Raw genomic sequence first — 27,855 nt, forward strand, 5'->3', positions numbered from 1 at the left:
CAGACGTCCAAATACTATTTAAGTGGAATCCATCGCTGATGTTGATGAGTAGGTGATGTTCAGGATGGATCCATACTGAGACATGATTTAAATAACTGAAGGGTAGAAATAATACTTTGTGGTGATACAGCATGAAGCAACCACACTGTAAGCCCTGCTGAAGCTGGGGTTAAATTTTTAATGAGGAGGCCAGATGTGTGTGTGTGTGTGTGTGTGTGTGTGTGTGTGTGTGTGTGTGTGTGTGTGTGTTTAGATGTCACGGTCAGAGCAGTGCCCCAACAGCGTAACACGGGAAAGGTCAGCAGGACAGATTCCCAGACTGTTAAACAGCAAGAAGGGACGTTCAGGGAAGTACAACCGTTATGTTCTCTCTCTCTCTGCGTGTGTGTCTCTCTTGGTGTGTCTCTGTTTCACACTCACACAGACACACACACATGCATGGTGTAAAGACAACACACTCCTGATTTATTGACTCTCCAGGGCCCTGATAAAACTCATCCTGAATGACCTCATTTGTACTGCCAGAAGATGGAACAGACAGACACTGACTGTGTGTGTGTGTGTGTGTGTGTGTGTGTGTGTGTGTGTGTGTGTGTGTGTGTGTGTGGGAGTTTTCTTTGGCACTACTTGCGTTTTGGTTGATCAGAAATGACACAACTCATTCTCGTGACAGAAACTACTGACATGTTTGACTCTGGTTTTTTTCCTGTTTATCTTGTTTTGTGTCTTCACATCCTTCTCTGCTTCGTGTGGTTTCTGTTTGTTCATTCATTGATTTGAATGAATGAGGAACTTTTTTGAAGAGATTTTCAGGAAGTAATAGTTTTTGCTGAAATTGCTACCGTTTTCACACTCGAAATTCCTGAATGACTTGACTTCAAAGTCATGTTCAACCTGGGTTTGACTTTAAATATCAGACCACTGGTCCTGGGTAAATCCCTGGATGTCAACATTCCCTCGTGCATACACATTACTGCTAATCCACAAGCACATTCCTGGTGGATTCTTTTGTAACATGAATGGGGCAATTCTGGTATTTACCTGGCACTCGTCATGACTGAGGATAAAATAATTGTCGCCATGATAACTTCAGAGCTGTAAAATCCCGTTTCATAACACTGCATACCTCTGTGCAGTGTTTTGGTACTGAGACTGGACTTCCTGGATCTTATTTCATCGTTGCACAGGTACCTGAAGCAACTTGCATTTTACAAAAAAGTACAGGACTATTATACCTGAACGCCTTGAAAGAGCGTAACGTTACTTCTACCGCTGAAATAATGCATCTCAATACTGTGTTCTTGAACAAAATTATACTGAGCAGCCCACGAGGAGCACAGCAAGGTGAGAATTTTTATATTTTCCACTCAACTTTGTACAGTTAATTGTACCATATTTATATAATTAACTGATGTGAGGCCAAATATGGGAAAGGCAACACTAGCAGACAGTGTAAATGGCCCCACAAAATGATTTACATTTTAACATAACATAGAATCTGAGCTTTTTCACATTTATATATATTTTCACTTCTATAACTGGCCTCTCTCCTCTCCTCTCCCCCACTGAGTTGAGATATAAATCAGTGAGCGGCAGCAACATGCAGAGGATGGAGGGTCAGTGAAGGGTCGATCCAGTGTTTACAGATCCCACCCTGAGTCCCTGGATTACATTACTCCGCACAGAGATATAAAGTGCTGTGATGCAACATTACTTATGATCTTGTCTGGGCGAGTGTGGGATTTACAGGCTCATGAAAACACCTTCAGAGTTTTATGTTCAACCCTGACACTAAATGTAAATATATTATGCTGTGTGCTGCAGAGGTGTGGCGTGGTTGTACATGTGCATGCATATAGAAGATGCTGGCGTGGCAACTGGCATCAAATATAGATATACTGCAGAAAATAAGTGCTACATATACTAACAGTTACAGTACTTGCAGGTGTCTAACTCACATGCTCAGCCTCTCGTCTGGGGAAGGAAATAAAGGTAATAAGCAGGCAGTGGACAGTGAAGGGGCATTTCTGCGTGTTTTACAGCTTGAGCCAGGGCTCAGGAGTTTACGTGAACATGGGAATAAAATGTACAGACAGAGACAGATAAGGAGCAGCAGCAGCTAAAGATGAGACAGATATCAGTTCAGAGAAATGTTACAGGGTCTGTGTTCCTGAGTGGGCGGATTAACCTGTTCGGGAGCCCAGCCCTGGGGCTCATTCCTTCACTGTCTGTGCAATGTGCATAGTTTTCTGTGCTCGAATACTACCTGGCCACAGGTTTGCATTGGGGTAATTTCCTTAAAAACAAATTAACTTGGGAATACACAGTATAATACACATAAGCAACAAACATAAACAAAGAAATTATGAAGTGTGATGTGGTGTAACTTGAAAGTCCCACACACTAACTGAAAGGTGGGCTTAGAGAGTTATTAACGGAATGAATTTATTTGATATAGCAAGCACCATGAGCGGCGAGGAGCTCACTGACCTGAACCCCTGGACACACTCTGGTGGCTCTGATGAAAAATGGAATTGGGGAGGTGGAGGTGGGCCCTGAAATGACAGAAAAAAAGACCCTGAATAGTGATATTAAAATTTCACACGCTAAAATCTATATTTCAATTCTTTAAAATCATGACTTTGTGACTTTTTATTGTTGAAAATACAAAATGCTTCTTGCCTCGGTTCTCACAGCAGCATCAGCGGCGCTGTAGCTTTTGACATCTGTTGGAAGTCAGAAGCTTTGACAAATCTCTTCGTGTTTTCAGAAGTGCTCACAGATTACATGTTACTGTGCTGCTGGACGGAGCCGATGATGTTGTCTTTCCAAACTTTAGCTCTGAGGAAAAACGGCTCGGCGTGATGGATGTTCTCTAATAACCCTGCTAATTGGCTCGGTTCATGTTCGCGTGAGTGTCTGTTTTCGGCTCAAGGGCCTGGACAAGGAAAGGGTGATGTAATGCACAAACAGGGCCTCACTGCCAGTCAAAGGGTTGATCTGGTAACGCTGTGAGGTGTTGATACGGGAGAGTAGCGTGTGTGAGGGTGTGTGTGTGTGTGTGTGCGTGCGTGCAGATTGCAGAGAAAGAACAATTGATGGATATAACTGAGATGTATTTTGGCTCAATGTGGGTAAATGACATCATCTTGCACTCACACATGCACACACACACACACACACACACACACACACACACACACACACACTCTTGTTTAAGAGTCATCATTTATCAGTGTGTGTTCAAAGTTCACTGGCTCCTGGGAAAAAGTATATGACTTGTGACTGACTGTGTGTATGTGTGTGTGTTTATTCTTACTTTAGTCAGTAACTACATGATCGCAGGTGTGAGAGGGAAAACACTTTTTTTGGCACGAATGGTCCAATATCAGGGTGTCACATACTAGAAAAAAATGTTGGCAGTGACAATCCAAAGGAATAATGATGTTGTAAAATCAAACCTAAGTGTGCATATATTGGTTTGCATGTGTCCCGGTGTCTCTCTCCTTGTTCATCCACATGCAGTTTACTTCCCATCCAGTTCTTGAGGTCACATCCTCACAACGGTCCCCAGTATCCTCTGTACTGTTGACATTAGGGGCCTGTCCACTTCCACACCTATCTAATCCTGACGCCGTCCCACAGAGGACACCCAGACCAGGCTCATTCACTGTGTGTCTCCCTCAGTCTGCTCACTGTCTCTCTGATATCACTTTCCTCTCTGCAGAGTGCATCAGCCGGCTAGCTTGGGTTGAAAGGCTGACTTTCATGTTTCAGACGAGAGGCCACTCAATAAAAATCAGTTGCACTTTATTTATTTTTCCTGTGTGAGCAAAATACTGGGAGTACATGACATCCAGTTTTCCACAATAGCTGATGGGGAACACCTGTTAAATGTCACGGAAACAGACAATGTTTGATCTCAATTTAGACAGCTTCAGTTTAAGCTGCACTGGGCCACTTTGCACACTGGTTGCGCCTATGCTAGTTATTTATTAAATAGAGAAGATAATCCTGGTATATCGTTCTCCTTTTGCTAGGACAATAGCAGTTGTCCTCCGAGTGTTGCTGTCTGAAAATAAAGATAGTTTGGGTTTTATTTGTCCAGGTTTTGAGATATTCCTCTCTGAGATTTATGCCTCCAACCCAATACAATGTAAGTGAATGGAGCGGTGGGGCTCACAGCATTGAAGAACGACATTTATGGACAATCCACTGTACATACTGTCAGCAGTTATAATAACAGAGCATTGTTTCTGGAAAGACTAGTGGTTCTTTTAAAAAAGTTTTCTGTTGCTGTGGCCCTGTCGAACATACTGAAGAACTGAACTCAGTGCCATCACTTGCAGTCCCAGATAATGGCCCACATGTTAAAGGAATAGTTCGACATTTTGAGAAATACGCTTATTTGCTTTCTTGGCTGAGAAGATCGATACCGCTCTCATGTCTGTACGGTAAATATGAAGCCACAGCCAAGCTTAGCTTCGCTTAGCATAAAGACTGGAAACATAGGGTAACAGCTAGCCTGGATCTGTCCAAAGCTAACAAGATCCACCTACCAGCACCTCTTAAGCTCACAAATTAACGTTATATCTTGTTTGTTTAATTTGTACAAAAAACGATGTGTAAAAACTGTGTTTTTTACGGGGGGTTATGTGCTGGGCTATTTCTTGGCCTGACGCACTAACTCCCAGAGTCCCCACTGGTTGCCTGGCAACCTCACGGTGATGACAAGAGACAAGAGATCTCTGAGATTTCTGCCTCCACCCGACAATAATCGAGATAAATGGTATTTTGTTTGTGGTGCTCACTAACTAACCCTTACAAGTATCAGAAATATTGAAGAAATGGAAATGGAGCAATTATGTGTAAACCCACATGTTTCTGATTTAGTTTTTTTGTTTTTTTGTTGAGGTTTTGACACCTGGAATTTCTCAGGACACACAAGAACCAAAACAAAGTTTAATCCTACAAAATCCTCCCTTGTGTGTACTTTACTCAGGTAAAGCCTGAATGCAGAGGGTTAGGTGCAAGTAATCACTCGACTTAAAACCTATGTGTTTGTTGGAGGGTTAGCAGACGTCGCAGGGTTATAATTATGAGAAGCCATCATGAGTTTGCAGAATATGGACCCCTTCTTCATCCATCTCTTCCTCGCTTCCCTCTTCACACCCTCATTCCTCCCTGTAGTTAAAGTCCTCTTTCTTTCTGTCCCACATCTTCCTCCTGTCTTTCCTATTACATTTTTTGTACACTATTTTACATTTTGTACACTAGCGATACTCAGAGCCTGGCTCAGGGACCACTTGCAATTTCATAAGAAAAACACTCTGAGAGGTCACTGGAAACATTTGTAGCATAAAACATTTTATTGCAGGCTTCAGTTACATGTACAGTATGATCCACACGCAGTGGTGATGGAAAGGCTTCATAGCTCATGTTCAGTAATTTCATTAAAACAACAAAGTAATAAAGCCTCTTGAGACAGCAGGCTGATTAATGTGAAACAGACATTAGCAGAGGCTTCTTTGTCCTTCTGAAGGCAAAGATGGATGATGCTGCGAAAATAAACCAAACCATGACACTGAAAGTGACCCCGAGTGGTTGTTTGATATTTCTGATATGAAAAAATCTAAATCCCATCCTGTCGCTCTCTTTATCCCTCCCAAACATGTACATCAGACCACCTTCTCCCCAGCGCTCTGCCTGGATCGGTTCAAAAAGGCAGGTTAAAATGACGGCTGCAGATGATCTGACTTTTTAACGCTGATTCGTTTTAAAACAAGATCCTTGTAAACGAGTCTTAAATATGCACATGATGAATACATATTGTATATGCTACAACACTGAGGCTGAAGCTCCATGTCCCAGGCAAAAAGTTAGCATACTCACCACTTGATCCATTAGAAGACATGGAAATAAGGAGCAGCATTGTTTGTTTTCTTGCAGAGCAGAACTAGCCCTTGTGTTATCATACAGTATTTTAAGTAAAAATGTAATTAAAATGTTATTTGTTCTAACATAAAAATTGTTTGAAAGCTTACTAAAACATACTTTACGTAGCAACATAGGTAATATAGCTAATGACAGACCCCTTGCATTTAGAAATTATGCCAGATTACCGCAGATAAACACACAGTTTAATCCATTCCTTACACTTGTGCTGTTGTGCTTTTGGTTTTGTGAATTAATAAAAGACACCACTCTTTAGATCGCTCTCACTACAGCCCCATGCACGCTGTTTCGGCACGCGGAGAAAGCATAGACTGCATAAAACAGCGAGAAAGGGACAGCTGCTGTTTGGGAGCGAGGTTTAGCGAATGGTCAGTTGAGCACTTTCACAGGAGCATCCCCTTACTGTCTCATTTTAGTCTGATTTGTTATTGTCACTGCATATTTGAGGTATAGAAAAAGGACTGTATATTGATATTATCTTCCTCTTTATCTGGGTGGCCTTACTAGCAATGAATCTACTTTGCCAAAACACTAAATAAGATTCAGTATAAACATGACACAATAACAGCAAACTTGTACTAACTGCACTCAAAAACAATTAATTTCTTTCTCTTTCGCTCACCCTCTCTCAGCTCCATATGCAGTTAATTAAAGTTGTGCTTTGAAGTGTCAATGACATCATGAGTTGGCTGCCATCCCCATGGCCCTGTTTAGACATGACGGGTTCCCATGGAAACTCTGATGTCATGGGGGGGGGATGATGTATTTAGGCCTGTTTTCATGTGAAATGTGATGTCTGTTAACACTCGGACAGGCAGCAACAGCGCTGTGTGTCAGCAGACTGGGATCAAATCCAGCAGGTAGCCTGTCTGTCAAAGCAGAGACTCATACAACGGACTGCCTTGCCTTGCACAATCTGCTGTGTGTTATTGCGTCTCACTGTCAGTTTCCAGGCAGAGGTATCAGAGCCAAGCTGTCCTGAATTTACAGCGTGTGAGTTAAAGACTGATGTAAAGAGAAATGACCTGGCTGGATTCCCTGGGAAAGTGTTCCCACTGAGAGAAATGGCCATAAATAGACCAAAAATCTACCCTGCTTACAAATGCTGCTGTCAAGAAATTAATTTGACATGATGTGTGGTTTGAGAAGATTAATACCACTCTCATATTTGTATGTAAAGAACAGAGCTGGAGACAGGATGTGATTAGCTAAGCACGTAGCATAAAGACTGAAAGCAGGGGAAACAGCTAGCCTGGTTACTAATTAACATATTGTATCTCCTTTGTTTAATCTGTACACAAACCAAAGGTTTTATGGGGGATTATGTGTCGGATATATAACTTGCCGGATATAATTAGTCAGCTTCAGAGGTGGTGGTAGGTGTACCTTGTTACCTAAGAGTCAGGCTAGCGATTTCCGCCTGTTCTCAGTCGTTATGCTAGGCTGCTAACAGTCTGCCGGCTGCAGCTTCATATTTACTGTACAGACATGAGAGTGGTATCAATCTTCCTGTCTAACTCGCATCAAGAGAGCGAATAAGTGTATTTCCCAAAATGTCTAACTATTCCTTTATATTTACATTGCAAAATCATTATTAATAAGAATAATACATTACAATATGTCAATTACTGTAGGTTCAACTGTTTCAACCATTGACTGCAAGCAGCAGTGGCCTTTTTTTTAATAAAGAAAGTTGTTGGGAGACAAAGCCAATCAATGGCTCTGATCCAGAACAGCGGGTCCCCTCCTCATTGGATAGATCATGTCAAGCCAATCAACATCTCTGTTGGGAATCTCCGACTGCATCCATAGACTGTATATAAAGATGGCCGACATGTCAGCTCCCTAAAAGTAAACCCAAAACATCTCGATCGCCCCCTGCTGGCTGGCTGCAGTATAGGTTATAAACCCCGCCCCCTCTATGTTAGCAGATGGGACATGGGCCAAACTAAAAACTCAAAGTACACGTCAAATACATTTTTCCCGAAGATGTTTTCTGTCAGTTTAGGTAGTTCTCATCACACTGATGTATGTTCAAGTGTTAATTTTTCTGGTTTGGCTTTTGCTTTTAATTAGTTATTTGATGCTGTAAAAACGGGGTTTCGCGTCATGATTGACAGCTCAGGCCGGTTCGCAATTGAGTCGGCCGGGTATATGGGCGGGACCTCGATACTGCGGCACCAACCCCGATAACTACTGCGCAGACTCTGGCTCCAAATGACGTCACCAGCTCAAGATGGCTGTTCTCGTATCCCGGATATTGTCAAGCCCCCAGGAAGTGCGCCGGACTTTGAAACCAATTTGACATAGAGAGGGGCTGGCCCTCTCAACGGGACTTTATTTCACCGGCAGAGTAATCATGAGGATAAAACGGTCAGGTCATTTAAAAGCAGCAGTATTACAGAACTGCCCCTGAGGTGTATGAATGAAGAGATCAAAAATTTCATCTGCTATTTCATCTGCTCTCATGCTACATTCTGTCAGCAGGTCGACAGGCACTGCCATCAACAAACAGCAGGTGTCTTGCTGTATGCTAAATAAATATCTGACCCCACCTGCATCAACCTATCAAAGTGTACTGAATTGAAAAATATATATTTAAATTCTTACATTGATCTACAGTTGTATTTGCGGCATCTACAATACCGCAAATACAATTAACGGCATATATAAATGAACCATTCAGATTACCAGTGCAAGAATGATCTCATTTTTTTCCAGATTATTTTGAATTGTATGATTGCTGTTGGCTATGAGTGTTGGCTGGGTTGTATTGTTTTTCTGCCAACATGCCTGTCGTCAAGAGTTGTATCTCCCTCATTTTTCAGTGACAGTTTAGAAAGACTTTGTGCCTTGAGGATGTTGCTGAGACCTCTGAGGTCTATGCCCACTTTATAGTTTGCAAGAATGTTCTTCCCACATTGTGGTAGTACAACATCAAAGGGTTGTCATGTTGTCCTCATAAAACTAATAATAGTTCATATAGTTATATATATAGTTTATAGTTTTATTTCATAGTTCTTGGCTCCAGGCAAAGTAAGGAGGGCCCCAAAAGAAAATCTTGCCTAGGGTCCCCTTTTGTCTAAAGCTGGGCCTGATTGCACGATGACGGTATCGTCATTATCTTAAGCTAATAGCTAATAAGCTGCTTGTCTATGTGAAATGTCAGCTTTTTATGTGAACTGTCATGAATTTCTTGCTGAGCTGTGAGAGAAGAATGAACTTAGCTGATATGTGATGTGTCTGAATGTTAGCGTAACGTGTGTTAACGTGGAACACTGCATGCTAGTCAGTCAGTGAGCTAACGTTAGATGACTCCTCCAACCAGCCAATCCTCAATAGGTCCCTAAAGTTTGTCTGTGTTAACCTGCAGGTTGTTTACAAGTGTAAATGATGTCAAACCAAATGAATGTAGCTAGAAGTTGTTGCAATACCTTACCCTCAAAGATGTATGATGTTTGTTTCCACTAGCTACTCATGGCCTGAAGCCTGGAATGTTGGACTATGTTCAGGAATAGATACGAGCTTCCAAATGCAGTCACAGCAGAAAAACAATATGATGATGAAGATGTCCATAAAAACTGAGTAACACTTGCCAAACGATGCACACAACTCATACATGTATCGTCACAATATTGCAAAACCATTTCCACAAAATCCCCTAGCTGTTTTCAACTTGTTTTTTGGCCACGTCCTGCTAAGTCATACCTCACAAAGGTTAAACTGAAGCTACATAGCCAAAGGATTGCCACTCAATTTGCATCGAGTGAGTGACTGAGAGAGAAGTCATTGAGCAACTTTTTCAAAACACTTTAGACCAACAAATATTTTTGACATCCTCAACAAAATTATCCTGATTAAACCTCTGATATGACCTTCTAAAGATTATTTTTGGTTTCACTAATATGGTCGATACATGTAGCTATTTGGGTGCCATCACCCTTCAGTGATACTCTAGTCGGTTTGTTAATTACGTGTTACAGCCCATGTGCCGTTGTAACTGTCCTTAACTTAGTCTTTAGTGGACAGGAAGGACAAGACCAATCAATATTCATGTCACCCATAAAATAAATCTCATAGTTGGACTTACACACAAACTCTGACATGTCACAAATTTTCTCCAGGTAATAGTTGCTTGCACTGGGAGGTCTATAACATCCAACACATATTGGCTTCAGATATCGCAAATAAACTTGCAGCCAAACAACTTCTATCTCCGATGGCACAAGATCTCAGCACCAAATTACAAACAGACCAAGTTAACAGCATTTTAATGTTGTAGTTGGCTGACATGGTACTTCCATTAACTAGTTTATACTGGTGGGTACTTTGATCTATAATAATTCTTCATATTTTATAAGCTCATTAGTTAGAGTAAAAGATACATGGTGGAGTAGAAGTAGTAGTAGTAGTAGAAGTATAAAGTAGCATAAAATGGCAATTCTAAAGTAGTACCCACTGTAAAAATATATTTAAGTACAGTCCTTGAATTCAGATGTTCCATCACATCATTAAAATTATCCCAGTGTACGAAGCATGGTCAAGTTCACTATACGCCTGATGAACAGGTCATCAAGAATGAAACAGACAACCTTTACAACATTATGTGTTGATTATCAGTAGCAACCCTCATGCAGCCTGACTCATTTTCATGTTTAGACAAAGATCAGTTTTGCAGTTTGCTCTCATACAGCTGGCAATGTTTGCATCTGTAAGTGTGTATGTGTGTGTTTATGGGAGTTTGAGGGAGCATGGACATATTTGTGTTCGGTTTAAAGCGGCGGTGACGTAGACGGTTTTCTGTGGGTGAACTCAGAGCCCTCTTGTTAATGTTTACAGTCTGTAACCAGAAGTCAGAGAGAGAGAGAGAGAGAGAGTGTGTGTGTGTGTGTGTGTGTGTGTGTGTGTGTGTGTGTGTGTGTGTGTGTGTGTGAATTAGATGGATTTTGGTGATATGAGGATAGATGCAAAAAAGGCATTGTAAGTGCGTTTGAATGTGTGTGTGTGTTTTTCCTCTATGTACCCTAACCCCCTAAACAGATACTGCATAGGGGGATGTGGATGATGACAGAGGGGAAATTAGAGAGGACCAAGGTGGAATGTGGTCGAGTTTGGCATCTTTACAGTTTCAATATGTTCATACTAACATACCTATAATCAGCAACTTAATTATAAACAACTTATCCCCTAATGGCCATCTATCAAACATCATTCACTTAAATACAGCACTGAAATCTCCTTTCATGTTGCCAGCTGTAAACTGATGCCAAAAAAATGTGTTGAAATAAAACCACTGGTGACACTGAAAAAATGTTGGTGCTATGTTGGTGTTGGAGAGAAAAGTTCTTCTTTCTTGTAAAAGAAAAAAAAACTAATTTAAATAAGATTTACATCTGGCATGTCCATGGTTCCTGACAGTATGTAAATAAAAAAATCTAATATGAAACCAGGTAAGTCAGTTCAATGACAACTCAAACTGTACAAAGTGTACACAACATATTTACATTTACAACACTAGTGTTGCCACAAGAGTAATCATGGCATTTTTAAAATAAAAGACAATAGTTATGACCTTTCTTTAAAGCATAACTTTATCAGAGGATAGTTTGTTATGAATGTTGAATCATAAATAGATTATATCCAATAATCCCATTTTCCTGTGAATACAAAACGTTGCACTGGATTTGTTTTGTCTTCATATGTCGACATTTTATGAACTGTATCGTGCAGTCATTCCACAGATTAGAACAGTGTGAGAAACTTCATGACATCACAATGTGTCATCCATTCAACCAGTGTTTGTCTGTCCTTGTTTTGACTTATTGTGCAATGTTTTGGGCACCTGAAGGCAGTCTCGATCACAGATCTGTGTTTGGACTGATTAGATCTGTGTTCTTTAAGTTTTGTGTAATGAAATATCTCTCATGACGAGTATGAGCGAGTATCACAGAGCAACTTCTGAAATTTAACCAAAATGTGCTGAAATGGATATTGGATGGTGTTAGGAGGTAAACAGCAGTGTGAACAGCCAATAAATATATAAATAACTTTTACTAATTATTAGCAGAATTTACCAGATTTTGTAGTGTATTTTTTAGGTCTAAAAACTGTCCAGAGAACACACACAGACTGTAGACATTCGGTGGCACAAACTCTTTCAAACACTTCTCAGTTTTGTTTGGACCAACTGTCCTAAGTCTGGTTTTGGCAGATAATATCTATTGACATGAATTTTTCATCTCTTGACTCAAGCGGAGGAAAATGTGTATTTTCCTGTACTTGCTAAAATTGTGGATTCATTTTGAGGTCATTTTCATGGGAGCTGTAGTTGTTTGTATTCTAACAAATGAATCATTACTTAACTTTGTAAAAATCACAAAGGTTTAAACTTCCTATAGCAAGTGCTGAACTGAAGGCCAGTTTGTTTTAAAATATGGAAAGTAAACCTCCGGAACACGCTTCTTATTTTCAAAATGGCCGTTGACCAAAATACTTGATGTGAGTTTGCACCGAGTTACAGAAGCTAGTAGAACAGAAGCTAGCCCGGATGTGACGACAGGATTTCGACTCTACATGGAGGCCATCTGACAAGAGGTCATCAGCTCATGTATGAGATTTGCTGCTCATATGATGTGACAGTGTCTAACAGACAGTTATGAAACTAGCTAGCAAATTTGGGAACAAAAGCAACAAAGCCTGCTTGATTTTAGCAGGGAAGCTAGCTAGCTTACAAACTGTGGGACAGAATCCTGCTAAACTCTGAACATATATGACACCCACTGATTTCATGTTATATCATTTCTGATTATCTAAAATGGTAAACGCCAGAATCTCAGTGTTTGTATGATGTTCAACTTAGCATAGGTAAGTAGCTGTGCTGTTGTTTATTAAATACATTCAACGAATATAACATACCCAGGTCAAAATACCCGGCGTGGAAGAAAGCTCCGCTTCAGACGTTTTATATTTCAGACATGATCTTTAAAACAGTATTAACTGACTTCCTTTAGCCCTGTTTTTTGTCTCCACCAGCTCCTGAAGGGAATATCTGGCTCTTTAGCTGCTACATGCTCCGCTTTGTTCACCGGCTAGTTGCTAACGCCTGTCTGCTGTTTGGTGCTAGACAGGTAGCGCATGGTGGCTTTTTCTCGCTGTAAACAGCTGCTGCTGGAAACGAGGTTCATGAGAGCGGTGAAACTGAACCAAAACAGTGAAGTTGCAGGCCGTAAAAAACCCCCCACAACAAATAGCTGAAAGATGTTAAAATGCTCACTTTAAGCTGAGGGCATCTGCAGAGTTGGGTGATAATTCTTTGTGGCTTTGTCACTATTAGAAACCTCTTTCATATTACACAAAGTCATTTATTCCATTGTTAATTTGAAAATATTAATTAGTGCAGCTTTATACTTAAAGCTGATTATGAACGTGATCATGAACATGATCATTAGTGTAATACATGAGTTTTAGTACTTTTGCTTTCCCATGAAAGCAAGACTCAGTCAATAAAACTGCCATGCTGCTTCACACCAAGGATCTAGCCAGTACAACTAGTTTCAGTGCCTTGCTCATGAGCACTTAGGCAGTACTTTTTGAGGCATGAGAGTGTCCTTTATTTACTGGCATATTCACATTTCCCCAGATGGTTTTAGAATTTACATAACTGTGATTGTCTGCTTCTGTAGTCTTTTTTTGCCCCCAGATCTGTTATTTTCAAAAATACAAAGGCATCAGTGAGGAAATAACAATGGCTTTCTTCACTTCTTGCTTTTTACTTTTTGCAGATGTTAGGCCCTTGACAACAGTGAAATATTTTTGTCCATAAGTGTGCTATATATCACACACCCCAAATGTCTTCCAGCCTGCTACGTGACCTAATCCACTATTAATCAGTTGAGGCAGACTCCCTGCACAGAGGAAGAGGTTTGCAAATGTCTCTGCATTATCAACAAATAGTTTTACTGGCTGAAGACCAGATGAGAAGAAAATCAGAAGAAAAGTGTGTGACCTCTCATCTTCAATAATCACACTGGACGTTTACAAGCTCAGCTCTGCACAGAGGGAGCCAGAAGTACAACATATTTAGTCATTATCAAAACAATGAAAAAGCTCTACCAGGATTGTGGGAGGCAGTTCAGGGAGAGCGAGAGCGAGAGAGAGCGATCTATTGTTGCGACGACAGCTGAAGTTTTTAATTTCATACCACTCTGATTCATGCGGGTCATACCATACTACCTGCTGACTCATTGTTACTGGAGGTTCTCAAAGTGTGGTCCAGGGACCCACACAGGGGTTACAGGGACTTACAGGGTGCCTTAAGCAAAATGAAGAATAGTTTCATTTCACTGTAATAAAGCTTAATTTAATTTTATAACTATAATTTAATGAGCCACATAATGATGTCACACAGTGAGTCATGCTTTTGCTCTGCCAACAAAGATACTGAAAAAGTCTTGATTTCTCACAGCAGTATTAACTGATGTATTTTTGTATATCTGTTCAGTTGTCACTGTGATTGGCTATACTGACAAAAAAAAACTGAAGATGTTTTTATGAGCTGGCTTCGTGATGTTGCTGCTACACAGCAACATGCCTGTGAAAGGTTGACAACTATATATCATCAAACATTGCAATATGCTTCCAGCTGAGCTTAAAACTTGCACAGACTTTCATTCTTTCTTCCATCGTGCAAAACAATGGATATCGAGAAACCAGCCATGTCGACATTCATTTGACCGTGATTCATATTTTTGTTTCATTTAATAGTTGTACTGGATGAATGTGCTTGTATTTATATGTTGATGTGTGCTTGTAGATTTGTCTGTATAATTATTAGTGTGACAGAGACTGTGTAATGGTGTTGCATGTAAATGTAAATGTTTTTAGTGTCTGGTGATTGTTCTGTGTGTACCTGCCCAGGGACTGCAGATGGAAATGAGCTAATAGCTAAATCAGGCATAAAGCATCTCTTCTCATTTTGAGATTAATGTTTTTTGTGCATCGTCCTTGTTTAACAAGGACTAATAATAATATCAGATTTTTAAGATCAGCCTTTCCAGCTGTTTCCACTCTTGAGAACATTTTCAACAAGCTCACCTTTCAAGGACGGAAAACAGCGTCAACAGAGGAAAAGATACATTCACCGATTTATCAGCATTAATGTGGACATAATCTAAAACACAACAGCAATCTCCATTTTTAAAAACCTCAGATGGCTGATGCAGCTGATACCCGTGACCTTTGACCTCTGCAGTGGTTTGTTGCCGTCTGTGTCTTGTACTGCCCCCAGCAGACTCATAACAAAACCCTGAGGGGGTGTTGAGTATGAGTGTGAGTGAGAGAGTGAGAGAGACGGAGAGGTGGGGGAACAATCTTCCAGTAAATCACCCCTCATCTCCCAACGCTCCCTGTTACACTGCTGTCTCTCACACACTCCTTAAAACACACACACACACACTGCTGACAGTAAGCAGGAGGGTGGAATGTCGAAATATTTGCATGAGTCTGTCTGTTGCACGGGCACAGACACACACACACCTACACACACACACACACACACATACACAATTGCTATCTGGTGTCGAATGTTTGCTCTGTTGGGGTCCAGTTACAAGGGGGAGGGTTGGTGGTCCTCAGCAGCCAGCTTGTCTGTCTGTCTCTACAATAGAATAGAATAGAACATGATAGAAAAATGTTACTGCTAGGGAAACAGGGGAAGGTAAACCTGCCTAAACTCAATGTAACCCCCTCTCTAGGCTCTATAGGCATGTGCACTGTAGTTATGGTGTACATCTATGTATGATACTACTTATTATACATGTATATCTGTGGAAATTGCATACTAATGCTTTTCTGTAAAAGATGTGACTATTGTGTCGACCTGTGGTTGTTTGCCACATGATGATCACCGACAGGAGCTCATATCTTCATTCATACTGCATTACTGTGCACAGAGCCACCAGTCGGATGTTCCCTCTTGACCTGTTAGATAATGATACAGAGAGAAAGAACTACAGGTAGAGACCAGGGAGAGGCAGAGGGATCGGAGGAAGCAAGGAAAAAGGTTTAGTGTGTGTTTGGATTGTGAAACAAGCTGATTGAGACATTAATCATCTCTACTGACGCTACAAACCGAATCAGATTTTGATTATGTGTCCTGTCCTGTGTGTTTAGTGTCAGGCATCATTGCGTGTATTTTAGTTAAGTCAAATAAAATTAATAAATGAATTTCACTCTCGTAGACATACATTTCTCAAAGTGACACAATCAAAGTCATCAAATTTACCAACACAAGATATTGTGGGAAGTAACCCACTGCAACAGTGTTGATGCTGTATTTATGATTGAAATGACCAGGGACAGACACATCTATGACAGAACGGAGAGGAGAGGAAGAGGTGCAGTAAGAAAGTAGGAGAGAGAAGGAGCACTCCTTCTGATAGTTTACACAGTGCACCGACATAAAAGCTACCCGGCCTCCCTCCCTCCCTCCCAACCCCACCCCTCCCCTAACATTTACTACTCTCTCCATGTTGTTTCTTCACTCCACCACCACCACCACCACCCTCCTCCTTTATCCCTCCCTTCACTCCTCCCTCCTCCAGACCGGAGGAGAGGAGTGATCAACCTGAGAGTTTAAACAAACCAGAGAGCCGGCAGGGCAGAGCAGAGCTCACACACACTCACACAGACACACTCATACAGCTGTTCAGCGCTGAGGAAACTCTACTGAGCTGTGCCGGAGAGCGAGGCTGAGGTAGGTTTGTTGCAGCTGTGAGTGAAGATTACCTCACTGCTGTGTTTTATGGCAGTTATGAAACATAGCTGGCTCAAAGAGTATGTATGCTCTTTAAAAACGGATTCTCGTGTTCAGTTCAATGCAGTAAGGTCAGTCAGAGCAGTTGTGGTTGAATCAAGATTGTGATGTTTCTATATTTTGCTGTAGATTATGAATTAAATCATTTAGTACAATCCTTCCATTCATTGTTACTATCTTGGATGTTTTCTAATGTAGCTGCATTTTTGCACAGGACATCACATTTGCCTTGGTTGTTTCGTTCTATTAAGAGTTTCACAGCTGTTCGCAAGCTAAAGGTCAAGTCTTGTCCCTTTTGTGCTTTCAGGCGGAAGACAGAGTGAGACACCTGTACCTGAAAAACAGAGCTTACTGAAGGAGAAGCAGCCCGGGGACGTCCCAGGACAGAGCTGAAGGAGTGGGGATTAAACAGACCAGACCTTTGCCCCCGAAAACTTTCACCTCCCAACCCTTGTCCCCCCCTCCAGCCAAGCCCTCAGCAGACTGACTGAAGCTAGACATTCTCCAGTGGTCAGAGGATCTCACTCTCAGGCGTTAACTCCCAGACTGGCCTGTTTCCAGAGGGTCACCAGTGTCTACAGCTGTACTGATGGAAGCCCCAACCCTGGCTGAGATTGGAGACTTGTGTCACCCCCGCTCTTCCTCTCCAGAGGGGGAGACCGTGTGTGCAGCTCTAGCCCGTTATGAGAACACTCTCCGGGATGCCATCAGGGAGATCCACGTGGACGTCAGCGCTTTTAAGCTGGGCATGGAGCGCCGTCTGGAGGAGACAGCCAACCTGAGCGGGCCTCTTGGACGAGCTGTGGCTCAGCTCCAGCAGGAGAACCGGCAGCTCCGGAGTCAGCTGGAGGCTCTTACTCGACAGGTGGAGCTCCTGAGTGGGATGACGTGTGACAGGGGCGCCTTGCTTAACAACAGCCACAATCACAGTCAGAATCACAAGAATCACCTTAGTGACATTCAGGAGAACCATCAGGAGATAAAAGAGGTGTTCTACGGGAAAGGTCAGGCTCACACTCAGAGCCAGGCTCACCTCCACATCCAGCCCTGCAGCCTGGGGAGCCAAGCCCAGACCTACAGCGGCCTCAGCAATCAGTCCAGTCCTGCGTCCCCACCTGCCACCTTCTCATCCTCCCCAAGCTCCAGCAGTCCTCCTGTGGGCTCCAGAGTTTCATCCATGGTGACAGGCCCAGTGTCAAGCAGCAGCCCCTCCACTGCCCGCTTCTCCAGCCGAGCCATGTTCGCTGTGTCCAGCAAGACTAACGTGAGTACTGCATGTTCCCCTTCATCGACACCACCCTTCATGTTCTAAATGTTGTTCATTTGCATTGCTTTTAAACTAGATGTTATTTAACAGTACTGATTACATAAAAGTTGCAACAATATTTTCACAAAAGTGAACTTCTCTTCCTATTTGCTCACCAGTTTTCATGTACTCTCAATTGCAACATGTAACATTCAGATGTAATAGCTTGACTCACTATGTAAATATAATATTAATTTCTATTTTCAAATAAGTTCAGCTAAAAAAAATTTCACATACCCCCTGGCAACTGCAGAAGTACCCCTGGTTGGAAATCACTGGTGTACATGTCAAGAACCGCCTAAATGTCAAGTCTCAAGGAAGCTCATCCAACACAATTTGTAGTTTGTGTCCTCATGGGCTCCTGGCACAGAACCTCTTGACATATTTGTACTGACCCACCACTTCACACTCCAGTGCCAGATACTGTACTTTGTTACATGGATATAAATTTAATATGCAATAGTAGAAGAGGTAGTAATCCAGTAATTGCGATATAATTTTCTAGATTGGGAAAATGTGGTAAAGAGGCAGAATGTGAGTTTGACTGAAGCCGTGTTGCGTTGTGGCTGTGTGGATGTGTCATACGAGGAACTGGCTATGTCACTGCGGTTGCACAATAGCCCTCCACCAGGATGCTTAAGGATTTATGAAGTACAGCAACATGAGTCGAGCAGGCTCCTTGGAGGTGAGGTTAGTGTGGCCGTGTGGTTTTCAGACCTGAGTCAAATATGTGAAATCAGCATTGTGAAATGTAGGCTCTGGTTAGTCATTACTGCTGTCGTCCTGTGCAAACCTTGTGGTTCCAGTTTTGGGTAATTTAATGTTTTAGCTTCACCTGAACGACTACATGGTTCTGGTTTGAAAAGAATCCAACCTCTGGTCTTGTGAAACTCCTTCTAACCTCTACTGAAAAGCTAAAAACAAGCCTCTTCTCTCAGTTCATGGAAGGCTGACATTTTTTTGATTCCAAGGGTGCATCAAAACTGACGGCCTGTGTCAGTGTTATAGTGATCAGTTGTTTCTGAGTCATTATCAGTAATAAATGTTTACTGTCACCTTGGGATGCTGCTCATGGAATGTCCTCTGGAGTTGGACTTGTGACTCATCTTGGAGTTCCTTACAGTAATTGTCCCTGTTCACATAGTTGCACAGTTGAATTTGTTTCCTCCCTTGGCTTGTCTTGCTTCTGATGAAACCAGAAAGAGTATCTGCTGGCCTCCATCCATCCTGTGAATGCTGCATCACTCAGCCAGTTGATGATGAGTGTGCAGTTTTCCTGGCCTTCTCCCGATCATAGATTTATGGAGTTTTCAGAGCAGAAAGGAAATTCTGTGTCTAAATATTTCGAAAAATGAGAGAGTGTACATGAGCTGATGACAATCAAGATTTTTTTCTCTTTTGTCTTCCCATCTTCTTTGGCATTTCTGAACTGCAATTTCTTACTTATCAGTATTGGCATACTGATAAATCTGCAATAAGCTGATATCGACCGATATATCAGCCTGGGGTGTTTTCTACCAGAATGCGAAAGCTTTCGTGAACTGAATGTAGCTTGTACCACCAGTGTGTGTCAGTCAGCAGTAGATAATAACCAGTTGTATGTAGTGTTATATTTATTACCTAGAGTAAACAGTGAAACCAAAGATGTTCAGCTCTGTATACTATGTTCAGGTTTTCAGCGTTATGTACCAGCATCTATTCATTATCAAAATTCTTGCAAGGTACGATATATGCGCGTCATACAGATACGGACAAGACTCACAAAAAAATGTTAAAAACACATGCGCACATTATGCAAATAGCTGTTAGTCCTGTATCTGTAATTACCAAGCTATGCAGTGGATACAACAGAGGAATGTTATCTTCTGTGAAATCCTGTGGTCAGAGCTAAACAACACAAGGGCACCTTTGTTTCTGTGTGTCTCTGCTGTGGGAGATCCCCCGCTGTCAGCCAAACACACCACTGCAGATCAGATCAAACATGAGATGCAGAAAATTCTCTGAAATAATGTGTTAGTGCACAAAGGTTCACTGTGCGTATGCTGCTTCTCTGCTCAGATCATGGCAATTAGCTTCATGGGATTTTTTTTTTTTTTTGTCCACATAGTCAGATCTCGACACACGGCTGTTTGAATCATAATTGCAGCTCGCTCTTCCTGCCACATCCTCACCCGTCTGTCAGAGATAGACGTGAGGAAGATACAGTGCATAAAGTTCAGTTGGCTGTTCAAACAGGCCTGATTGACAGGATACACCAACAGTTACACACACACACACACACACATCAGAACACTGCAGGCATTCTTAACGGCTCGAATCCCAGCTGAAGCTATCTGTGCCAGAGAGATGTGTATAGGCGCGTCCGTCTTCCAGCCTGCTCTCCAGCTGTTACTGTGCACCTTCACTGTGACCTGCCAAGTCATCACAAGAGAACACACCTGCACGCACATACACACAGACCTCCAAAACACACCTGCAGCATGTCAGCACGATCTCGTTCATATCGAAAAACACACCTGTATCTGTATGAATTACACTTACTTTCTGTTTTCTGATCTGCCTGTCTTTTCATCAGCTGAGTTGAAATATACTGTATGTGTAGGCTTACATTTGTATTTTTTCTCTCTCATGCTACCTTAATTGACAAAAATCTTGTTAACATGATTAATGTTTTGCAATATTTGAGACATTTTGTCATAGCTTGCCACCTCTGTTCCACTTTTCTGATTCAGTACATTGGAATTCGCATAAAAATACTTGAATAGAAACCCAGCTGTGTGTGTGTGTTTCCATCTGGAAGGTTTTTGAGGTTTGTAAGAGGCAGCTGTGTGGCTCTTTTCTATCCTCTAATGGTTCTGGGCAACTGGAATTAGTCAAGATTAGGATTAGGACAAAGACCTAAACCTCTTGTCTCCTCTTCCTCCTCTTTTTTCCCCTTCACCCCCCTCCACATCACACACACACACACACACACACACACATATCTCAGCAGAAAACACCGCTGTTGCCAATTACAGTGCCAAAGCAGCCAACTCAATGGGCCATTGTGTGGACGCTTGTGCCTCATTGGGAATACATTGACTGTGGAAGGATTACAGAGTCGACCCTCCTCTCTTCCTCCTCTCTGACATTCTTTCACTCATTCCTCGTCTCTTCTCCATCTCTCACCCGCACTCTTATCTCCCTTAAGCAAATTTTTATTTATAGTAAATAGATCATAATATATGAGACATTTTTAAGTTTGATCAGTTTTGATTCATTAAAGTTTAGTTTGAAAATCTTCTTGGCTTTGGCATAGTTTGACTAGCTTTTTCAGGGCTTTCAACCACATGTCACTGTCTTCATCAGCGGATAGAACCTCTTCAGTTGTCATGGAGATGGCTCATCACGTGACCTAAGTATGGAAATGTGGTCAGATAATAGGTGGTCATATATAGATGGAGACAGTGACACTCACATGGTTGAAAGCTCCCGAAAAAAAGCTAGTAAGAGGATCTTCAGTTAAAGGGGCACTCCATGGATTTTACATATACGTTTCAGTTTATTCATTATGGTTTCTACTCAGCCCACGAGAACAGCTGTAAAATGTCATAGTGATGTCATTTAACTTCTTACCCACAAATACCTTCCCAAACTACACCTGTACCACTCAAGACTCCACTACTGCAGAGCATTAGACACAGTACATTCCTCTAGCACTGTGTGTGTGTATGTGTGTGTGTGTGTGTGTGTGTGTGTGTGTGTGTGTTCATTAGCAGATGAACAGATCATATTAGCACAGTCAGGTCCAAAGGTTATCTACTGTTCTCCATCAATGCACAGAGACAGTGGGTGCGCTTGATTTATGGCTCAATACAGCACTTGCATCATATGTTATGCACACAAGTTTCCACTGAAAGGTGTTACATGCAGCAATTCAACATCAGTAAATCGTTACCATGCACATTTTGAGTTTTTCCATACTGTCAACAGTGTGGTACAAACTGAGCACAAGTTTTGGTTGGCGGTGTCTGACAGTGGAAGGAATGAAAGGCTAAATCACTTTCAGTAGATTCTTGCAGGAAGCAACATGATTTTATGGGAAATGTGGTTTTAATTTTTTCAGAAACATCTGTACTCACAACACCACTGCTGCGAGACAGAAGCTACCCATTGTCTCCACCCTGCAATTATACCAAACTATGAAAAGTAATTTGACAGTAATCGTATATTTATGTTCAAAACTGGAATCATGTTTGTTTCATTTGTCGAATTATTAAACATTTAAGCTGCCGTTTGATGGTCTGATTTATTCAGGCACCAGCAAGTCATGTGAATGGTGATATGTGTGTATGTGAGCTGGTGCACTCCTCCCTGACTCCCTCCATCCCTCCCTGTTCACCCATTAGCTCCATCTCCCACTAAAATTACACAACTCAACCATGATGCTATCTGTTTCTTATCTGCACACACACACACACACACACACACACACACACACACACACGAGCAGCAGACCACTGCAGTGTTTTAGTTTAGTCACAGTCTGAGAATAGTCTGATGGATAGATTGTACTAAATGTACCGATCCCAGTCCAAAGTGAATTACACTGTGATTACTGGCTGCTGGTGCACACGTTTTACATGCACAGACCCTCCTTTAGCATTAAGTCATGGAAAAGGTGAAACCACAATATTATGTATTCTGTGCTTGCTGCAGTGTATGCACACACATGCTTGTTGTGTACATGTGGAGGTATACACACACACACCATATTTGGCCAAGGTCATTTTCCTGCATTGTGTGATGTGATGCAGCGGCTAGCTGGTGTTGTCTTAGTCCGTATTAAGAGATGCTGTTCTCTTGTCTGAGTAGAAGTAAAGCAGATTTTTTTTAGCTTTTTAAAATATTATGTCATGGTGTTGTCTGCTGAGTTGTCTGCTGCAGTGTTAACTTCCTATTACAGTAATTGCATCGTAGAACTTGGCACTAACTTAAGCCGTATTCATGCCTGATGCAAATGGGTTGACAGGAGCCCTGTGGAAGATACCTACAGTGTAGTTCGGATTTCACTCGTTGATAGCATCACTACAATGCAAACGGGTGTATCATACGTGATGGGGCCATATTGTGTTTTAATTATATTCCCCACAGGAAGTGTGTTTACATCATTTGATTTACTTATTTATTTACTATTTCCATTACTTAATATGAGACGATTCCATGCCGTCGTCGTATTTATGTTGTTTCATTCACAGTGATAGAGAGCGGGGGTCGCTGTGAGCAGAAGGTTTGCAGTGGAGATGGCTTTGCTAAATGTGTGTTACTGAAAAGGAGAAGAACACTGACCCTTTCTCCAACTTCCTTAATGTTATATTCACCATCAACAATCTCCACCGGCGTCCAAAACTTGTAGGAGAAAATACAAGCAGCGCAGTTCTTGCGCTCCCCACGTGGTAGCTCCGTAGCCGCCATAGCGCCAACGTGTAGTTACATTTTTGAGGAGGTGCACGTCAGCTAACCTCTGAGCCTACACACACGGCAGCTGTTGGTATTGCAGGAATGAACTGTATCAGCAGAGTAAACAGGTTATAATGGCAGCGCATGAATATGATTGGACGTTACTGGTCAGCTGGCAGTCACACAGGAGTGAGCCGGTGATGGTGAAGCATGACTGAAGCATCTGATCAGCCAATGCAAGCGCAACTTCCGAGCTGTGCCTGAACTAACACTATGCTCCAGTAGTACCATTGGGAATGTGGTGTACTAAAAAGTAGGAATTGTTTAGTAAGATGCTTTACATGGAAGGCATCCAACCAATTATATTATGCATTAATATTATGCCTCGTCATGCAGCATAATAGAAATGTTTCAATGCTTCATTGTAGCTTCTTTTATTGTTTGAATGAAAATAAGTCATTTATTTGCTTCATACTGACTCTCAGATAAATTTACATGAATTTGCTTTGTTTCATGACTTAATTTTCAAATATGTCTTTTTTGTCTATAACCTTTCACTGGCAAAGATAAAGGGAAAAAAAGACATGTTTGTGTTTTATGTGTGAGTCTAGATCCAGCAGATCAATTTCACAGATAATTGAATGAGTGAGGGTGTGTTTGATTGCGTGTGTGAGCTCCACTGGATGAAGGGTTACACTGCAGAGTAGAGAGTGTAGTGTTGCGCTGTTAATCTCCATGACAAAGACAGTTACACAGTGTCTGTGGAGACTCCCCAGGCTGAGCCAGCTCTGACTGTCTCTGATACTGTGACGTACAACTGCTGCTCTCTGTGTGTACACAAAGTCTACCAGCACCCATCCATCCATCCATATACTCCTCCCTGCCTCTGTGGCCCCTTCCTCACCCTTTTCCCCCTCCCCCAATCGCCCACTCAGAGCTCGGCTGCATTTTAAGGCTGGATTCCTGGCACCAACCCCCCCTTTTGCGGCTATTAATACAGCCATGAGCAAGACAGAGTTTCAAACACACACTTGCACGGGCATATACAATGTTTACTAAAATGCCAAAAATATGAACTGGCTTTTGAATTATAATTTCAATTTAAAAACCTGTCAGAGATTGATTTATCATTTCACCAAATGTCATTTCAAAATCATCTCTACACTGTTGTTGGTCTATATATCTCTGTTATTAATATGCATGAGTGGTTTGTTAATGCAAACTGCTTATCAGGGCCATTTTCAACGCTGGTTTGGAAATACTTATTCTGATAAAGACATGCTATTAGCAAGAAGTTAAAATAGATTTAGACTGATATAGAAGAAAGAAAGAAAACTGAAAACAGGGCACAGCTGAAGAGAGAGCAAGTGCAAGTGTGTGTGTGTGTGTGTGTGTGTGTGTGTGTGTGTGTGTGTGTGTGTGTGTGTGTGTGTACATGCGGGGGGTTTAACAGAGGTATGCGGCCACTCCCTGGCTACCCCTGGCTCTCTTAATGACTTCCAGACAATAGGCGGTGTTCCCGTCATCATCTCTGTGGAAACAGGTTAATAACTGAGTGGCCGCTGGGAGAGCTCGCCCTCGCTGCCCTCTGGCACCAGTAAGCCGTACTGGAAGTCAACTGCAGAGGTAAATTTTAAGGTTGCCTCTTTAGCTACGTCAGCTCAGTCCACTAATGGGAATACTTTACAATTTCATTTAGCTGCACTCAGATCCAGTGTTTTGGAATAATGCCCAGAAGGCACTAAGGAAAACTGGTTTTAGAGGTTGGGAGACACCGTGCGGGGTCATGTGTGAGGGAGCAGGGGTCCCTGCAGTTTTCAGGTTTTGTCAGACATTAAGTCTGCCACCACAGGAGGGTGACCCACATATAACTGCCTCTTTGGGCTCAGGAGAAGTAGGACCATGACCCAGAGTTAATCTATCTGACTGTCAATCTCAGGGAGGATGAACTAAAAAACGTAAACTCTCCAGAGGTTAGATGACGGAGTGTTGGAGGTGAACAGACGGCCTGTTGCACAGAGAGAGTCGATGTTTTCACGACAAGATGAAACTATCAGGAGCCCTGCAGGGAAACGGGGCCATTATAGCTACAGTAACAGCATACAGTAAGTAAAAAGAAAATTAAATAACAATAAAGCACATGGTTAATATTTAGATAAAACACAGCCGGCAAATTCAACCAAACATGGTATGTGGAAATGTTGGGAAAAGAACAAATATTAGCCTTATCAGGGTGTGCAAAGTAAAGGCACTGCAAAGAAAAAAATGAAAAATATGTATGTATGTGACTACATATATGCAGTATATGTAGTCACATACATACATACATACATATATATACATACATATATTTGTAAAAATATGTGAATAAAGTGTATAAACCTGCAGACTAAAGTAAACTATTCACCTTACCAAATACATTCAACCTAAAGATAATTTCCTGAATTTAAAAAGTTAAATGTTTTAGTATTTTAGCACCGGATGAAAAGGTGCTAAAGCTTGCCTCCTCTCCTTTCCTCTGTGGAAGTGTGGATCTAAACTCTCAGGGTGATCAGATCTTCTGGCTATGCTGTTTCTCCATCTTTTGTGTTTATGTGTTTTGTTGCCGGCCAAGCACAAACATGATAAAGGCCATGACGTGGGCAGGCTGGGTAGTTTGTGTGATGGAGACGGTTATAATCGGGATGTCCGCTCCAGCTGGTGTCTGCTAACTTTGAAGTGATTCTCAGTCACGAGTCTTCAGATCAGGACTCAGCTTCAGGATTTCAGTCCAAACAAACATAACAGCAGCTCCAAGACAAAATGTTCCTCTCTGGTTGAAGTCGTGTTGACTGATGTTGTGTGTGTACTTTTGGTGTGAAGTCTCACTAATGAGGCTGTGACCAGTTTTTATAGACTGTTTTAGACTATTTTTTGACTATTATTTAATTAGATTGTGATATCTTTACATTTGACCATTGCCATTAACTTAATGGTTTCTTACTCACACTCTTGTGATGTCTTTCCAATTTTATTATTATTTCCATATTTTTAGAGAGAGTCAGTCTACAGCCGTGCCAGCAGCTCTGTGAGGCTGTACTTAGACACAGTGCTTTGACTTAAATACTCACAATGACAATGCGACCATGCTGATGTTTAGCAGTTAATGTTCACCATCTTAGTTTAGTGTGCTAGCATGCTAACATTTGCTAATTAGCACTAAACACAAAGTACAGCTGGGGCTGATGAGAATGTCACCAGTTCTGCAGGTATTTGGTCACAAACCAAAGTATTGGACAGATCACAAATTTAACCTGATGAGGGCGCTAGATGAAAAGTCAGAGGATCACCAAAGTTATTAATATTAATCTTGAGTGGGACATGACAATCCATCTGATAGTTGACCATCATTGCCATGCTGCTTGCTAAAAATGCTAATCAGTCAAATGACACCACATCCATCATATTTGGGCTGGACAACTCTGATGGAACCAGATTTGATTTTGATAAAGCACCAATATTACCCCCAAAATAATGGTCTAATCCTACTCCAGATTCCTACTGGAGCAGAAGGCTCTCTCACCTGTTTCTCTCCACACACACACACACACACACACACACACACCATCTGTCCATTGTAGTCAGCTGCTCTTAGGAATGGAAGTGAAGGGAGCGGTGATACAGACGGTCTGTGTTCTTTGACCTCTCACCTAACAGAGGTCAGCATGTCAGACTCCCCTGCCTCGTCATGCCCTCCTCTGCCTCACTGCCAGGAACAGAGGAGGAGAGGAGGAGGATGGAGAAAGGCAGGGGAGTCACTCTCTATTGTTGCCATATGTGGGGGCTAGATGTTACAGAGGAGGGAGTACAAGTGTGAAAAATGATCTTTTCCCCACTGCTAGAAAGACCTATTTCTCATAGATACTTGGCCTGGAAGAGACCAGAACCATACTGTTCTTCTTCCATGATTCTTCCAAATCTTTAACAGTGACTTAACCAACAACAGACAAGCAAAGCCTCATAGGAGAGAGGGAGCAGTTGAGCAAGTTTTATATGTTATATGAGCTATGCATGAACAAATACTGCATATATGTTTTTTGTTTGCCAAAAAGTCATTCACAGACAAAGGGCACAGGGTAGCACTACAGGAAAGATGTCCAAAATAAAAAGTCTTCATCTTCTTGGGGCATGAATTTGTTCAGTAAGTGTTGTTGCTCTAGATCAAAAGAGACAGACTCACTGACTGACATCACCATCCACAGTCTCTGCCACCAGTGAGGTAAAAACTGGTCTTTATCTCTCACCATAAACAGAGAGCGTAATGCCTTTTTTATTGTAGCAACAGATTGTTACAGACCTCAGC

General features: G+C 41.8%; 1 protein-coding gene across 2 annotated transcripts in view; it reads left to right on the plus strand.

The window, feature by feature from the left end:
* The first annotated feature begins 759 nt into the window (after nucleotides 1–759).
* The window catches only part of smtnl (smoothelin, like), a 44,671-nt gene continuing 17,575 nt past the window's right edge, over nucleotides 760–27,855 (plus strand). Inside the window, exons 1-2 of one of the 2 annotated variants that reach the window (XM_044201868.1) lie at nucleotides 760–1,344; nucleotides 17,076–18,032. In XM_044201868.1, the coding sequence (XP_044057803.1) occupies nucleotides 17,358–18,032 (675 nt within the window). In that variant the 5' untranslated portion in view covers nucleotides 760–1,344; nucleotides 17,076–17,357. Of the gene's footprint in view, nucleotides 1,345–16,547; nucleotides 16,709–17,075; nucleotides 18,033–27,855 lie in introns of those variants that run through there. The other variant, XM_044201867.1, reaches the window with a different exon arrangement.

Source organism: Siniperca chuatsi, linkage group LG7, assembly GCF_020085105.1.
Source record: "Siniperca chuatsi isolate FFG_IHB_CAS linkage group LG7, ASM2008510v1, whole genome shotgun sequence".
In the NCBI taxonomy this organism is placed as follows: domain Eukaryota; kingdom Metazoa; phylum Chordata; class Actinopteri; order Centrarchiformes; family Sinipercidae; genus Siniperca; species Siniperca chuatsi.